The 16,888-nt window shown below is 50.9% G+C and overlaps 1 protein-coding gene across 7 annotated transcripts in view; it reads right to left on the bottom strand.

Moving 5' to 3' along the window:
• Window positions 1–4,256: 4,256 nt before the first annotated feature.
• Window positions 4,257–16,888, bottom strand: part of LOC1272049 (irregular chiasm C-roughest protein) — a 73,075-nt gene continuing 60,443 nt past the window's right edge. For all 7 annotated transcript variants that reach the window (XM_061644161.1, XM_061644185.1, XM_061644197.1 and 4 more), the window contains 6 exons: window positions 9,373–9,942; window positions 8,009–8,538; window positions 7,144–7,929; window positions 6,776–7,059; window positions 6,417–6,658; window positions 4,257–6,270 (listed from right to left, as the gene is read on the bottom strand). In XM_061644161.1, the coding sequence (XP_061500145.1) occupies window positions 5,846–6,270; window positions 6,417–6,658; window positions 6,776–7,059; window positions 7,144–7,929; window positions 8,009–8,538; window positions 9,373–9,757 (2,652 nt within the window). In that variant the 5' untranslated portion in view covers window positions 9,758–9,942 and the 3' untranslated portion in view covers window positions 4,257–5,845. The remainder of the gene's footprint in view (window positions 6,271–6,416; window positions 6,659–6,775; window positions 7,060–7,143; window positions 7,930–8,008; window positions 8,539–9,372; window positions 9,943–16,888) is intronic.

Genomic DNA, 16,888 nt, shown 5'->3' with positions numbered 1-16,888 from the left:
GTCCAGTGGCCGGGGCTCAGCATCCCTTCCACCCGCTGCATAATTTATTAATGAACGCCGACTATTTATGAAGTATTAATGCGTTTGTTTACGTCGTACGCGTTCGGTGGGCAGTTTCGTTTCGTTTGCGGTCGTCCCTGCTTTTAGCTGCTGGCGGGCAGCTGGCAATTAGGCTGGGGGCAAGTTCCAAAAACTACGCACAGAGCAGGACACACAAGCTGGCGGCAACAGTTGACAGTTGAAAGGCTCGACAAAGGCTCGAGGGGGCGGGCGGACGGATGCCTTTTATTGATTGTGGCTGCTCAGAAGTGGCAGCAAAGTGGGGATTAGTTTTTCAATTAACTCACTCGAGGCACAAAAGCTGGGACGGACCGGTAAGTAGGAACAATCGGATCGGAAATGTATTCGTCACTGCAAACTCCTTGCTGATGCCCGGTAGCAAGAGAGAGCGAGAGAGAAAGAGAGAGAAAATACAGGTACAACTGAATGGAAATCAGCAATGAAAAATATATCCGCGAGTGACATTCCTAGCTGGCATAGAAAATTCGTTGCAAACGGAGGAAAAACCAAGACAGCTCCGACAGTGATTGTCAACCTCGGTGAACAGTCTAAAAGGGCCCAAAGGTATGCAAAAGTATTGAATGTTTTATAGCATGTAATGGTCGCCTAAAGGTAGGCACATTTTCATTTTACTTCATGGTGTTCTGTATGCGCCTAGATGAATGCTTTTTGTTATACAAAATCAACTTATTTAACGCATTATGAAATTAAAAAAAAAACTAGAATACAACGTCGAAAATGTACATCTATAGTCAGTACCAGCAAACGTCACAATCGATCTTGCCATAAGTTATCGATCGTTGGCTTATATTTGAGCAAGCATCATGCTTAAAGTGATGCAAACAGCAAGATGCAATAAAAAAGCTTTTCAATTATACCTGAACATTCTAATCAAAGCATCAAATTATATCAGAACATTTTAATCAAAGTGTAGCTTCATTTTTTGAATTAAATTAATGTTACCAAATGAGCAAATTTGAGAAGCGCCTAAAAGTATGCAATTTTTCTTTCCATATGTATTTTGAGATAAATAATAGTTTGAAGCAGACAAATCAGAATTGAGCGCAGCAAAATGTAAAACTCGTGTTTTATTTTCATTCTTTTCGACAAAGACACTCTTGAACTCCTTCTGTACTCGCAAAATGAGTTAAAATAGGAAGGAAAATTAGGAAAAATACACAACAATTTTCATACAAAACGACTATTCTTCCATTAAAAAAATACACACACACACTAGTTCAGCAGCAAGTTGCCCACCACTGTCGCACAGTCGAGGAAGCGTACGGGCAAAGAATGCAAGCAGAAAAGGCCAAAACCTAGCCTGCACCGAAACCATGCGACTCGCTTTCATTATTCATGCCCCGCAGCGCGTTTCGCGCGTTTTCCGGCAGGGAGCTTCCAGCAAGGCTCGTGAAAGACGCGCGAAAGAAAGAGCAAACAAATGAAAAAAAAAAAAACCATTGCAACTACAGCTCGTTTGCCGCCGTCACCAGTGTTCGCCCAACTCCACTCGCCCACAGAGGAGGAAAGGGCTTTGGTGGAGGTAGATTTTTGTGTATCATCGCACCGGGTGAATTTATATCGTGTACCCCGCCCCGCCAGCCACCGTCTCGCGCGCACGGGAAAGCGCATCGTGGCGGTAGACGAAGCGAAGTTTTGCTTTTTTTTTTTTGCACACCGGCGAGCGCAAGCGAAACGAAGAAAATGCAAACCATTTGCATTCAAATTGACTCCTCGCACTCGGGCCCCCCCCCCCTTAGCCTCGTAGCGTGCGTACGTTCTTTTGTTTTCGGATGCCGTGGTGGGGGGGGGGGGGGGAGAAGTAGGTGACTGAGGGCGAAAGGAAGCGAAAGCGGAAGGCAGGGCTGTCAGTTTTTAAAATCTGTTTCGTTTATTTAAATGAGATTCAATTGACTTTCAAATACTTAACGCTATAGTAAAGAATTCCATACTATGTACAAATTGACAGTTTTGTTCACATACTTTTTGAGTGGTTTTCGCTCGGGGAAACGGGGAGGGGTGGGCGGAAGGAGCTCGAGGGCGCTCGCTTTGCCGTCTGCTTGAGTCTATGTTGCGTGTGCCGCAGCTGCTCCGGCCTGCCTGCTAGATCCCTTACCAATTAAGCTATAACGTGGTCCCCACCCCGTACCGCTCCACCGATGGGGATGCGATGCGGCAGGGTGGGAAGGGTTGGGGGAGGGCTGTAAGCCGAACAGTGTCGCTGTTGTCGCTATAATGACGGTAATTACAACATCACTTTCACTTTCCCGCATCGAGACGCGAGCTGACAACATGCGCGGGGAGGGGTTGGCATGGAGAGTCGGGGAGGGAAGATGAAGGTTAAAAATATGTTTATAATACAGTCGAGTTTTGCTCTTTCCTCTCTTATTTTTCTCTATCTATAAGCATAATTTCTATTTGTATATATAGCTCTAGTTGTATCTTTAATATGGATGCATGTCTGTGTGTGTGTATGTATATATGTATAAACCTATACGCTTTATAATACATGAACGAAAAGAAAAGTATAACGATTTCGTATGCGCTTTTTATCTGTGTATGTACAAACTATCGATAGATTGGATGCAAATTTCCCTCTCTTTCTACTCCCTCTTACTGGCGTACAATTGTCGGGCCCTCCGCTGTGACTACTCTGCGCGTGGTTGCATTCCCTTTTGTTTTGTTTTACTAGCATCATGCTTAGCTACTAAGATATATGTGTGTGTGTGTTCCGCGTTCCAAGCTGCTAAGGTTTGGGCACCAAGATTCGTCTTACCGATTAAGTACTTACTGCCTACTGCTTGAATGAGTTTGAACGATGTATTGTTGGGACAATCTGTTTGTTTGTTTTCGTTTTTTCGTGTGTGTGTGTGTGTTCCTGTTTTCTCGTTTTTTTTTATGCAATAAGACGCTACGTCAACCGGGGGAGGGTTCGTCGCCTACTGTAATGCGAATCGAGCGCCTTTAAAAAACGATACGAATTTCAGTCGAATGGCCTTAGCGAGAACTTTGGGGCGGAAAGTGGGCGACGAGATGGAGGTAACCTCCTCTCGCTTCTCCGTGCTTTCCCTTTCCCCTACTTCCCTCACACTCTCAATCTCTCTTTCGCTGGAGCTTGTGTTTACGTTTCTCCGGCGAGTACTTACGTGCTATGTTCTATTCTTACGCGAGTAGCTTGTTTTTTCCCTTCTCTCTCGATTTTCGCTTATATTATCCCTCCTTCCTTTTCTTCTCCCTCAACTCTAAGCACCGGTCGAAGGGGGGGGGGGGGGAGGGGGGGGGGAGTTGTTTCGCTTTGCTGCCCTAAATGAAATCTTAGCGAAGAGAGTTAAACCTATAAGAAGCGGCGAGCGGGCTGTACACGAGGCGAGCCGCCGCGACCGCCGCTGACTAAAAATTAATAGCTATACACATATTAAAAAAAGAAAAAAACAATTTGGTATATTCTCACATGATGCATTCTCTCGGGGCCACAGGCCAGCCAGACCCCCCCCCCCCCCCCCCGCAAACAAAATTAGGAAGGAAAAACCAATCGCCTCGCTGCCCCAATGTACATGTTTGTTTGTTTGCTTTTCTCTCGAATAAATTCCGTTCGGCTGCTTCGCTGTGCCGCCGTCCCAAAGCACACTTTATATCTCAGTGTGTGTGTGTGTGTGTGTGTGTGCGTGTGTGTGTGTCTTTGTTAAACCAAGCATATGGATACAGTAATATGGGGGAGGCAAGGTGCAAAGGTGAAAATGGTGTTGCGTGCAGTTTCGAAGCGCCTGCAAGGTAGGCAAACGTGCAGTGCAAGCAACAACAACAACACAACAAATGTGCTCAATCGCGCGCGCGTGCATCGCAGCTGGTGCGATACACGTACACTCTCACACCTTCACAAACGGCACACACACACACACATACACTTGCCAAAAACGAAGAAAGAATTATTTTAAGCTGCTTAGTTTGGTTTTGTTGTTGTCTCGTTCCGAATTCCTTTGCCAATTTGAAGTCACACACACACACATACACACACACACACACATACATATACGCATGGCGCACGGCCACAAGCACCAGCATGCATCAGCCTTGCATGGCTTTCGGTGTGATTTCCTCTCGTCCAATAATCCACCACCGCTCATGCCTCGCGCTTGTTTGTTTGTTTCATGGCGATTCATGATATTGGGATTTTTCTCCTTTTTAAAAAAAAAACAAAAGAAAGGCATTATAATGTACTAAACTCTTTACCCCCGCTCCGATGTTCAGCTAAACATGTGTACTTTTTTAAGCTAAAGCTAACGCTAAAGCGCTCACCATCCCTGTGCAGCGAGATTTTGCTTTGACTTTTCACCCCTTTTCGTACGTTTCGATGGAAAGTGGCGGCGTTGGAGTGTTTTTTTTTTTTTTTTTTTTGCTAGTCTAAAATTGTGTCTAACCTTTGCTGGCCTGCGAATATCTTCCACCTTTGCTGGGCGGAGGAGGAGGAGGAGAAAAGGGGAGAGGGATGGTTTAGCAGCGAATCGCTAAAGCAGCTTGCGCGCACATCGTAAGCAACACGTCAAGCTGCGTGTATATCCCTATATAAACACTCCAAGTATATATGTATATATGCACACACACACACACACACACACACACACACACACGTATGTACACGCAAGTGTAAACTCACACATCGCACGCTCGCACGCACATTGTCGTATTTAAGCTATGAGTAGACGAGCTTTGATGAATTCCTTTTACCAGCATTTGGCTACCCTCCTTCCGCTTGTATGTGCAGCACATGTGTCACTGTGATTGTGTGTTTCGTGTAATTGTTTTTTTTTTAACATTCTTTTGTAGTGTGTTTTTGGTTTGCTCCTGTTTTCCTACATTTTTGCTTTCTCATTTAATAAGGCCACACATTTTGAATCAAAATAGATTTAAAAAAAAAAACAAACGTTAAACGATCAAACGGTGCTGCTGCTGCACATGCTAATTTTGCCTTTGGGTGTTTGTGCGTGTGTGTGTGTGTGTTTATGTACGTTTGTTTGTATGACACGCTCCATACACATCCATTACATCTCAGGCAGTTGGCATGAGCGGGGTGACGGGGAAGGGGCAGATACAAAACAAAACTGCATACAGTCGCCCCGGAACCGGGGGGCCGAAAAGAAGACCAAAACATTAAGCATCGCTTCCTATGCTGTCACGCTCGTTTGGCTGCGGAGTATGACGCAGGAAAGCTGGAAAAAAAAATGAAAGTTTCCTACTCCAATGTGCGTGTGTGCTTTGTTTTTGCCCACAAAATTAGACCTGTTTCGCTATCTGGTAGCAATTAGGGGGCCGTCCATAAACAACGTAACAATTTTATTTTTGTTCGTTTTTGGCATTACATCATTTATGGACGATCTCTTAATGCAATCATTGCACACGGGCGCATTTACAGCCTAGGATTGATTACTTCTGGTCAATATGATCTAATGGCCACGCGTGTGTATCTGTGTGTGTGTCGTGTGCTGGTTCCAAGCATTGATAAAATCACTCACACACATTCACACACACACTCTCTCTCTCTCTTATCCACTCATGAGGAAACGAAAATTAAAAAAAAATACCTATCCTACACATGGAGACACGGATGCCCCTAGATGGCTGCAAGCCCGCAAAGCAGCACAGTGCGCGAGGGGGGATGGGGGGTTTTGGCTTGGCGCGGGAGCGAGGAGCGCGAGGAAACGATGGAAGGAGACGGGTGCGGGGCCGCCGCTCTGCACGCTCTCGATGGCTCGGTGGTGGATGGGGGTGGTGCGGAGCCGCCGCCCCGCTAGACGTGGGTCGCCAGCGCCCCCTTGCGTATGTCCCCGTTCGCGGGCAGTATGAACTGGCCCGGGGCCGGGCTGCCCGTCTGTCCGGCGGCCACCTGGCCGCCCTGCTGCTGCTGCTGCTGGGCCGCGGTTCCGGCCGGGTCGCTGCTGCCGGCACTGGTCGACCGGATCGATTCCGGGCTGGTCAGGCTCGAGCCGATGCCGATGACGCTGCCCGAGTTGACGCCCATGTTGACGCCCATCAGCAGGGCGCTGGTCGGATGCCGGCCGGCACTGTACGGTGGCGGGGCCGGCGTCATCGCCGGGTTGGCCGTGCTGGGCGGGGGCAGCGGGGGCAGATGGGTGCTGCTGCTGCGCAGGTACGGATTGCCGTACGTCGCGCTGTACCGCGGATCTATGCTCGGTGCGTTCATCAGGGATGTATCTGTTTTTGTTTTTTTTTTTTTCATGGCGAAGAGATTAAGGTTGAAGATACGGGTGGTGAGTTTGTGTATCCTGAGATGCTTGTAATGCTACTTTTGTTTTTTTGTTTTTGGAGAAAAGTACTAAACGACAAAAAGAAAGACTTACTCATCAAACCGGCCGACAGCGAGCCCATGCCGCTCTGGATGCTGGGCAGCCCGTTGTCCTGCCGCAGCTCACGGTTCCGCGTCAGGCTTAGGTTGCCGTTCGGCAGCTGCCCGTTGCTCGATATGTGCATCGGCAGGTTGTAGTCTTGGGCGTAGTCGACGTACGGCACGTACCCACCATTGCTTTGTCCAATTTTCGCCTGCAGCGTCGAACCAATGCCGTCGGAATAGTCACCCGAGTAGCTGGGGAGTGAAAGAAAACAGAACGAAACAAAAAGACGCTCAATTAAATACCGCCCGAATGGTATGCAACGTGCATCGCAAACTATCGTTTTTTACAACCAAAACTCCCAAACTTACCGATAATCGTTGGGAATGCGAACCGGGCCGGCTAGCGGTACACCACCACCACCACCGCCACCGCCACCACCTCCACTGACCACTCCTCCTCCTACTCCTCCTCCTCCACCGCCACTATTGTTGCTGCCGCCGCTCGACGAGCCCATCATGTTCATTGCCAGCCGGGTCGCGATACTGTCCGTGCCGGAGCAGGTTTCGGAGTACTCGTGGTCCCGGTCAATCTTCAGGTCGCTCACGTTGGACGACCGGTCGCTCTCCTTGCACGTCTTTTCCGTCATGTAATGCTGCTTTGCAAAAAAGAAGAAAACAGCAAATAAAAAGTTAATGTATAAGTAACACATTTCCCTGCGGTGCCCCCCCCCACTTACATCCGTAATGACGTCCGCCGGCGGCAGCTTCTTGTTGCCCTTCCGCTCGCAGCAGCACAGGCTCACCACCAGCACCAGCACGAACGTGATGAACACGACCGCCACGATCAGTATGATGACGACCGGCAGCGACGACGACTCCATCGGTGCGAACTGTATCTCGAGCGAGTCGCTGCCGTACTCGTTCAGCACGGTGCAGTTGTACACGCCGAAGTGCTGCCGCTTGCTCTTCGGTATGATCAGCGTGGACCGGACGCCCTCGGGCGAATGGTTCTCCAGTATCGTGTGCTCGTTCTCGCCGCTCACCTCCAGCCCGTTGTACGTCCAGATCACCTGCTTCGCCTTCGGGATCGCGATCGCGTCGCACTGGATCTGCGAGTTGTCGTTCACCGAGCCGTACTGCTGGCGGGGCGACCGGATCGTCGGCGGGCCCTTGAGCTGGATCGCCGCCGTCGCCTCGATGTCCGGGAAGCCGCGCACGCTCGCCTTGCAGCAGTACCGGCCGGCCGTTTCGCGCGTCGCCATCAGCGTGATGTTCGCGCTGCTGGACACGATCCGGCCGGACTCCTCGTGCACCCAGATGATCTCGGGCGGCGGATTGCCGTCCACGTCGCAGGCCAGCGTCACCTTCCGGTCGAGGTCCGTCTCGACCGACTGGGGCCGGGTGCGGAACGTCGGCCCGTAGCTGATGTCGAGGATTTCGCTCTCCTCGCTCTTGCCGACCGCGTTGTGCACCTCGCACTTGATCACCGCGTCGTGGTACTCCTTCGAGACGTTGTGTATGACCTGTTTGTTTTGTGAAATGAAACCGTTGCGCTCAGTACTGACGCGTGTGCTTAGACAGCTGCTGCACTGCATCACTTACCAGTTCCGTCGTGTAGTCGCCCACGATCGGTTCGTCCGCCCTGTACCATCGGTAGGTGACGTCGCTTGGGTTCGCGTCGGCCCGGCACGACAGCCGCACCTCGGCCCCTTCCGGGATGCGACCGCCGGCCAGTGCGCCACCGACGACGCTCACGCTTACCTTCGGCGCGTACTTCACCTCCAGCTTGAGCCGCACCGACCGGTACGTCCGGTCGGCCGTGTTCTGCGCCTGGCAGGTGAAGGACGTGTTGTGGTGCTCCTTCTTCGGCGTCAGCTTCAGGATCGATTTCGCGGTGAAGCGGCCGGTATCGCCCATCGGTTCCTTCACGTACTCGATGCCCTTGGTGAGCACCGTGCCGTGCCCGTCGATCCAGGTAATTTCGGCCGCCGGTTTGCCGCCGACCGACACACACTCGAGCTCAATCTCCCGATCCTCGGTCGTGACCAGAAAGTCACCCTGCACTATTTTCGGCGGTTCCGGCGGAACTAATACTGTCAGCGTGGCGAAGCTCGACCTAATGCCGGGCGTACCTGCAGGAGAGGGTACGGTAGCGGGAAAGCGTATGTCAGCACGTGATGTACACACTGGGTAAGAATGAGTGAGTGAGTTGAGTGCAAGCAACAGGAAGAGCACTCATTGGCGATATACCTCTTTGCAAAATTGACACTCAGCTCAGCTCACTCATCGAGATTTTAATGTATTGTGAGTTTTCCACTTTTTTAGTAAATTAATTTGCAATGTGTTACTTTTCTCATCATACAGTAACTCACTAACAGATAATTATATCATAAGACAGGTAAAATTGAGGTAAAGAGCAACATCTTCACGAGTTATTTCACTTCTAGCGAACCCTAGAAGCTAAAATGCTCTGAGTGGGAACTCATTTTGGAATAAAATTTCGAAATCTGATTTAACTCTTCATGCCATCACTCCCTCCAAGATATTCTATGAGTTACATAACTCTTTTGAGCGCTAAATCACGAGGAATGATACTCTACTGCGACTCGTTCACTGTGAAATGAGTCATTCTCAAGTTAAATCATTCTTTTGCGAGTTCATCCGAAATGAGTGATTGTCACTCAGGGTGAACTAAACAATCATAGGGCAAATAACTCTTTCGAGAGCTTATCTTCGATGAGTCGTTTAGCTCTTTAGATGTAGCGCTAATTACTAAAGTGAGTGGAAGAACTCTTTCCAGAACTCATTGTCGAATGAGTGATTTAGCTCTCAGTGACTACTAGTAACCCGCTCATATTACTTTTTAATAACTCTTAGTGAGTGAGTTAAACATTTGAGCCACACTAACTCATACGCTCTGAAGTAACTCACGCTGCTGAGTGGATCACTTCTCAGCTCACACTTACCATCCTTTCCGCGGCCCACCTGGCACTGGTACCGTGCCTCGTCGTCCAGCATCAGCGGGTAGATCTCGAGCGAGTAGTCGCCCTCCTCGTCGCTCCCGACCATCGAGTAGCGGTCGAAGCCGCTCAGGTTCCGGTGCCACCCGAGCCCGAAGTCATCCTTCGTCCACTGGAGCTGGCCCACCTTCGACTCGACCCGGCAGGGCAGCGTCACCCGCGACCCCACTATTGCCGTCTGGTTCTGCGGTTCCATCGCAAACTTTTGCACTCCACCACCACCACCACTGCTGCTACCGGCACTGGCCGTGGTGTGCACCACCGTCCGGGAGAGGAGCAGCGCGAACGTGCCGTACACTAGCACCGTAAACCGCAGGCTTCCGTTTGCCATTTTTCGGTGTATTTTTTGTTGTTGTGTTTTTTTTTGTGGTTTGTTTGTCACTTTTCGCAAAGCAGCTCCCTACTACTGCTGTGTCTGCGCTCAATCGTCGGTCGTCTTCGTCGGCAAGGTCGCGTCGGCTACCGGCCCCGATGCATCTCCGAGTGCGCCTAGTACGGCTGTGCACTAGTCGGGACCTGCAACGAAAAAAAAAAAAAGATGCAAAAAATAGATTAGTATTTCCGCGATTGAAGCGATAACCCCTTGGGCGCAAGGGGTGGAATGAAGTTAATTTTACGCCCCGAGAAAAAAAAACGTAAATAAAGGGAAAACCACCCATCATCAAACCGCCATCATGGGTTTCATTTCGGTGGCAATAACAATTGAGTGAGTGTGTTTTCCCGCCAGCAGACAGCGATGGATGATTTTGATGGCCCGTTTTACCTGTGTGCGCGCACACACGTACAGATGCGGAAGGGGGCGATAATGTCTCCCCCTACCCTACCACCATCGCTAGGCATCAATTCCGCCCCTCCGATACAAATCAGACCCAAGCGGCAAGATTGATTTTCCGTTTCGTATTTTTTTTTTGCTGCTGCTGCCTCCGAGATGAGGTGAGATGATTCAATTTCTCATCGGGGAGACGAACCAAACACAACAAAAAAAATACAACCAAAAATCAAACAAAAAGACAATCTCTTCCACTCCGCTGGCACCGTCGACGAAAAGTGTGAACGGTGGAAGAGCCCAACAATTATCTGGCGTGCGGGGCAGTAGCCTGTAGAGGCCAGAAAGAGAGACAGAGGGTGAGACAGCGAGAGAGAGAGAGAGAGAGAGAGAGAAAGGGATGCAAAAGGTAATCCTCTGCGGAGGCACACTCGCACAGCACCGTTCCGATCCGCTCCTTCTTGTTTCGTTGCCGATCTGATTGAAAGTGGAGCAATCGACCGGTTCCGATTGTTACTAGCCTATCGCACGCTCCCCTCTCGCTCTCCTTTACCCACAGATGCACAGTAAGCAGGAAAAGAGAGAGAGAGAGAGAGAGAGAGAGAGAGAGAGAGAGGGGGGAGGGGGAAAAAACGAGCACAAAAATGGTTGTCAGTATGTAAATGACAGTGGTTTTTTACGAGCAGTTCGATCGAATTTCGGAGGATTGTGATTTGATTTTATGCCCCAAACTGCCACGGGACTCGGTAATCCGTCGAGTTGCTCATCTCAGCTCCGCTCTTTGCCTTACTGCGCTCTCCCCCCCCCCCCCTCCCCCTCCGGTGTCGGCTTTTGGGGTTGGATTAAGGATTGCTGCGGGGCCGAATGCTTTTTTGTTGTCTCCTTCCTCGCTTCTTTTACAAAAAGGCACACTTTTACGACATTCCCTCCTTCGTCAGCACCCCCCCCCCCCCCCACGCACAACACACAGCTAGTGAGCAGCGAACGATTCTAAGGCACGTTTCGGCTACAGGGTTCGGTGTCGGTTGGGGGGGGGGTGTGGGAGGGGCCGCACACTTTTCGTGTCTTAAAAATTTGATTTACTGCAGGTTTATTTATTTTAAACAGCATTTTATGTGCGTCCAGAATTGCTTCACCTTTCTTTCTTCGGTACGTGTGGGTAAGTTTTCTTTCTTTGGGCAGTCTCCCTCCCCCCCCCGCCAGGTTGTTAACGGATGTTTGCGTCGATTGGGAGGTTGGGCGAAACCGTTTTATGCCGTTGTAAACTGTTTGCCCTTAACAAGATTCCATCGACCGGCTATCACCCGAATGGAGCGGATGAAATAAAACACACACACACACCCACTCACCATCCACCTTCAACGCGCGTGCTATAATAAAAAAAAACCCCACGTCCCGCAGAGAGATCGAAACAAATTGATTTTGGCTCACTTCACAATGCTAAGTCGCGAGTGGTCCAAGCGCAGCTGTCCCAACCTGTCTGTTTTCCCCCTCCTCCCTCCCCGGCCAGCCAGGTTGATTGAAAATATGGTCCGCCCCGCCAGGCAGTGCTCTGGCCTCCGGCCGGCTGCGCCGTAAAATTATGTCTTAATTTTATCAACCATCAATTCCCGCGCACCAAACGCCGCACGAACGCGCGAGCGGAAACCGGCTGCAGGAAGCCGTTCCCGAGCGTTGTGCGGATGGCCTACCATGCAGGCGCAACACTGCACCGTTCGTCCGCGCGCACACACACACACACACTTGCAATACACACGCCATGACAAAGGCCGCAATTGAAGGCCGTTTTTGCCTCAACCGTTCCGTTGACGTTATCTTACCGCAAACGACCCAACAGTACCACAGTGGCACAGCCACAGCGTTGCCTGCCCTTATCTCCCGGGGCCCGGCGTCCCCGGACACACCAATGCCCGCCAGGGTGGGTGGGTGGGTGGGTGGGTGGGTTTGCGGGCAACTGCCAAAGTGCCGAACGGTGTCCAGCGCAAAGGTGGGCTTTGCAAAATGGCCCTTTGGAAAAGGCTTTGGCTGCCTTGCATACCACCGGTCGCGGCTTTTTCGAGCTGGAGAGTGTCATAAATGATAACACACCCATTGTTTCGGGCTGCGGACTCATAGGCGCGGGACCACCCACCCCCCCCCCCCCCATTGTGTCCCTCCAGTGCGGACCGATAAACCGTTACACTTTGTGAGCTTGGCGACACTGCCCCGGCGATGCGTGCCACTGTCCTGCGACATATGCTAACGCTCTTGCACATACACACCCACACACACACATATACAGGCAGCATGGTTTCGCTTTCACGGCAAGACAATGGGACCCCGGACAATGGGACGTGGTCCAACTTTTCATTTACATGTGTTTGCGCGCGGAGGGGTTGAAGTTGGGCTGGGCGGACCGTGCACGCTTGTTGACTGGCACCGCTTGAATCCGGTTCGAAGGACCAAAACCGAACCGAAGTGAATCGCCACCCACCCGTGCAACCGGGACCCAATGGCCGGCGCTTTTTGTTCTTGCTCTCTCTGTGTGAGTGTGTGTGTGTGTGTGTGTGTGTGTGTGTGTGTGTGTGTGTGTGTGTGTGTGTGTGTGTTTTTGCTATTTCTAACACGCCGAAAGCATCCTCAGATCATGGCTGGAGCGCGCTGGAATCTGAAAAGAGGCGATAGCCCTTACTTCAAGCACTCCCGCTCGCATATCTGACGCATGCCCCACATGACCCCCCCCCCCAGCGAATGAATCCAATAGAATGCAGAATCGGCACCCGGGCAGGTAGCTTTTCGACCGTGTCGTGACGATTACCATGCTCTCCCAAGGGGACGAGAGCAGGGGAGCGCCTACATTCACCGCACCGCCCCAAAAAGGTGCCAATGGGGCACCCTTTGTGGGGCACCGTGGCGTAGCCTCTGTCGCGCGTGGGAAGAATGTTTGCCAAAACCCGGAACATGCATGCATCTGGAGACGCGTTTCCTTTGTTCACTTCACTCGCTCCGAGGGTGTTCGGCGGGAAACGGGCGGCACAAAAAAAAGAAGTGGGAACCAAATCCCAGAAACAAAACCTGCGGGAAAAACCTGGGTAACTTGCACAGTGCTCTGTGCCACGCTGCCGTCGTCGCTGGCATTCGTTGGCATTCGAACACTATCCGCCAGCCCTGTCACACGCAGGTCCTTGCAGCTTTTGGGGATGTTAAAGCTGGTCCAGTGGTTCAGTTTTTGTTTTCCCCGCGGGGGTGACGGGTCGTTCAGTGTCTGCCGTAGCAGACGCTAGGCAGCGTGCCTATCGGGCATATCTTTACCATTGACACCGTGCGATTGGTGTCGGAGACACACGCCGTTTGTTGCATTTCGCGGGTAGGGGAGGGGGTGCACATCGATCCTTTCACGTCCACAGCTCGAACGCTTTGCAATGGGTTGTAAATTAAGATAAACGGATACTATTGCTTAATTGAAATAATTTTCCGTGCTTCAGCAAAGTTGCCGTTTCGGCCGAAAATCAACCCCAAGCTCCTGGGGTTTTTTTTTTTTTTTTTTGAGTGAACAACCCACGAGTGGAGCTTCTTTTGCGGGTTTTCAAGTGGCCCTCCTTTCCCGCACTTTTTTAGTTGGTTGTTGTTGCTTTTTGTGTGGACCGTCCACTCCGCTCCGCACTTTGCCAAGCTCAGCAGTATTTTGCCGAGCGCGCACGCACGCACCCACTCGAACCGAACCGCTTTTGCGTTTTTTTTTTTTGTGAAGAAGGCGAATTGGACAACATCCAATTAGAGATCGATTACCGTCGATCAAGGGGAAATAAAATAGGAGCAGCACACAGAAAGAAACAACCCACACACACACACACAGAGAGAAGAACCCGAAAACGAGAAACAAACGGACCGGACAAGGACACTCGCTCACGTCTGTGGAGGGTTTTTGAAGTCCTGCAGCGCGAGTGTGGGTGGCGGAGAAGGGCTAAGAAGCTTACCGACGACGGGGTACTTTTATGGGGTTTTTTTCCTACCACTCTCCCTGCCCCCCCCCCGCTCCTCCCCTTTTCCAGTTGGAAAATTGGAAATGGGCCGGCCGGGGGCCGCCCGGTTTGGCCTTCCACACGGTGCGACGCCGCCACCTCCAATCGTCGCTCGTCGTTTTCTGGTTCACCCCCAGCTTGGAGCGGGCCTGTTGGTTGGAGGGTGCGGCACGGGAAGAAGAAAAGTTTTGCGTAAGAGGCTTAGGTGAGTGATTTTCCGACTACCACCGGTGGAGTGGAGTGGAAAGCAGCGAAAACCAAAACGGACACAAAATAAAATAAAATAAAAAAAAGTCTGAACTCGAACGGAATCGATCTCGGCGCACACACACACACACTCTGCCGGACCACCGTGTCAGCAAAAGTGTAGTGGTACTGAAATGCGTAAGCATTTTCCGTGTGTGTGTGTTCCGTTTTCCGAGGCCAAATTTTCAACCGTTTACCTTTAGCACTGAAATACTGTCAAGTTGCTTCTTTTTCCCTCCCTCCCCCCCCCCCCCCCACACACTTCCCCTTTTAGCATTATTGGGCGGGCATGATAATTTGGTTTTGGGCTTTTTTTTGCGGAGCGGGGGGGGGGGGGGGTGGCTGGGTGGAAGTGAAAAAAGAGCACGAAAACGAAAGGTATTCGGTTTCTCACGGGCAAGTCTCGCAGGGCAAAGTGTAGCGTGCAGCTTTCGCGTTCCTGCCCGCTTTCCTTCCCAGGGGGGGGGGGGGGGGCGGCAGCAGGCGCACTTTATGACCTCTCCGTCATATGTATATTGACGGGGGGCATGAAAAGGGGGCATAGACGGGGCGAATGAGCTCCATTTCCGGGTTCGGCAGCGAGGGGCAAACCAACCAAAACAATGTTCCGTTTACATTTCCCAAAGCAGCATCCCGTTCAACAAGTTCCCCCCGCAATTAAAACCTGAGCCTTGCGAGCACACACACACACACACACACAAGCACTACATCCGCTCGAAGGGGAATAAACGAAAAAAAAAGGCACACCGCCCCACAGGGCTAGAAATGTGGCTCTCGGAAGGCATTTCCGGTTTGCGCTTTGCCACCCCTGGCACCGGGGGCGAGTGGCGTTGCGTTCCTTCCTTTTCCCCCGGTTGCTGCTGTGCCGTATAGCCTTATTATTAAGTTCTCCGTCACCGTTGTTTGCCGGCCAAGTGACAGGAGAAAGATATTTAAACAACAAAACGCACACACACACAAATACGTTTCGTTTCCGTCCGTGGGCTGGTTTTTGAAAATGGCCTTTTTGTCTCTTGGCTGTCGCTGTGCGCGAGCGGTTGGTCAGCTCAAGGTGAGATGACGGAGGGCTGCCTGCTAGCAGCTAACGCCACAACATCTTGGAGGGCAGGTTTTTACACACACGCGCGCGCGTGTGTGTGATTTTGTGACGTTCGTTGCCAAGTTGTTGGACGGGGTTTTTGCTTTTTTTCCTGTTTTCTTTTTGGTTTCATCAGAGGGCTTCGGCGTCTTGTGTGTGTTTTTTTTTTTGGTTTACTACCGTGTGCATGTTTATAGTGCCACAGTCCCATTTTTAAGCTGAGCAGACCATTTTGGACTCTCTACGGCGCAAGTCGTTTCATGCAAAAGGGAGACAGGCAAAGCGACGGCTTTCATTTACCTATCAGACAGGCACCTAACTGAGCGGCAAAGTGGGGGGTTTTTTTGTGTCTGTTTATTGCGCAAACGGGCAGGGGAAAGCAATAAAAGAGATACATTTTTTTTACATAATTTTGTTTTATTTCTCTTTTGCGCCCTCAATCGCTGCAAGAAAAGCTTTTAAACGTTTACACTGGCAGCGCCACAGTACACCGGGCGAACATAAACATCACCGTGCAATGAAGCGATTTGCTGCAATTAGCCCGCCAGAATGTATGCAATGCACCGGTGCTAATGCTAGTTTCAAACTGGTATGCAATTTGCACCGCAACAGTTGATTAACAGCTGAAGTAGAATTATTACAGGCGCTCAGGTGTGTTTATTTGAAATTTATCTTTTAAAAATTAAAACAAAATCCCTTCCCATTGAAAGCACGTTGCTGAAACAGGAACAAAAAAAAATGGCCAGTGGAATGTAAAAAAAAAAAAAACATGGCCAAATTTGTCTCGCGAAAGTGCGAATAGCGTGAACGTGCTTGCGTGGGCATCGCACACATCAGCCCTTTGTGGCGCGTGGTCCCCTCAATCAGCGAAACCCCCCCTTTCTGTACCTGTGTGTGTGTGTGTGTGTGTGTGTGTGTGTGTGTGTGTGTGTGCACGGGCGCACGCCGTCGATCTCTGCAGAAGCTGTAGCCCACGCCACGCGCGTTCACTGAACCTCGCGCTAGGGCCGCGATCAGCGCGCTGTTCAATCCGTCGTCGAGAAATAATTGCTCAACTCGTCACCCGGGCGCTACACCCCTCCCTCTGCTACCACCGATCAGTGCAGAGTTCCTCTTGCATGCCCCCCCCACCACCACCACCCCCTCACGGAAGCTGCGTATCGTGGCCGAAGCAGGAGGAACAGGTCGCGCGCAAAGATTGAAAGACATTAATCATGCCCCCAAATCCCCCCCCCCCTTCACTCCACTCCCTGTGGTGTGGATGGCAAGAAGATGAGAAGAGAGAAGGATGTAATAAAGAGAGAAAAAAAAACACACACACACGGGGGAAGAGATACAAAGAAGCAGCCACGCGAACGGGGAGAAAGCGCT

The sequence above is a fragment of the Anopheles gambiae genome, chromosome X (genome assembly GCF_943734735.2).
Source record: "Anopheles gambiae chromosome X, idAnoGambNW_F1_1, whole genome shotgun sequence".
Classification (NCBI taxonomy): Eukaryota; Metazoa; Arthropoda; class Insecta; order Diptera; family Culicidae; genus Anopheles; species Anopheles gambiae.
This window is presented reverse-complemented; position numbering and strand designations above follow the sequence as displayed.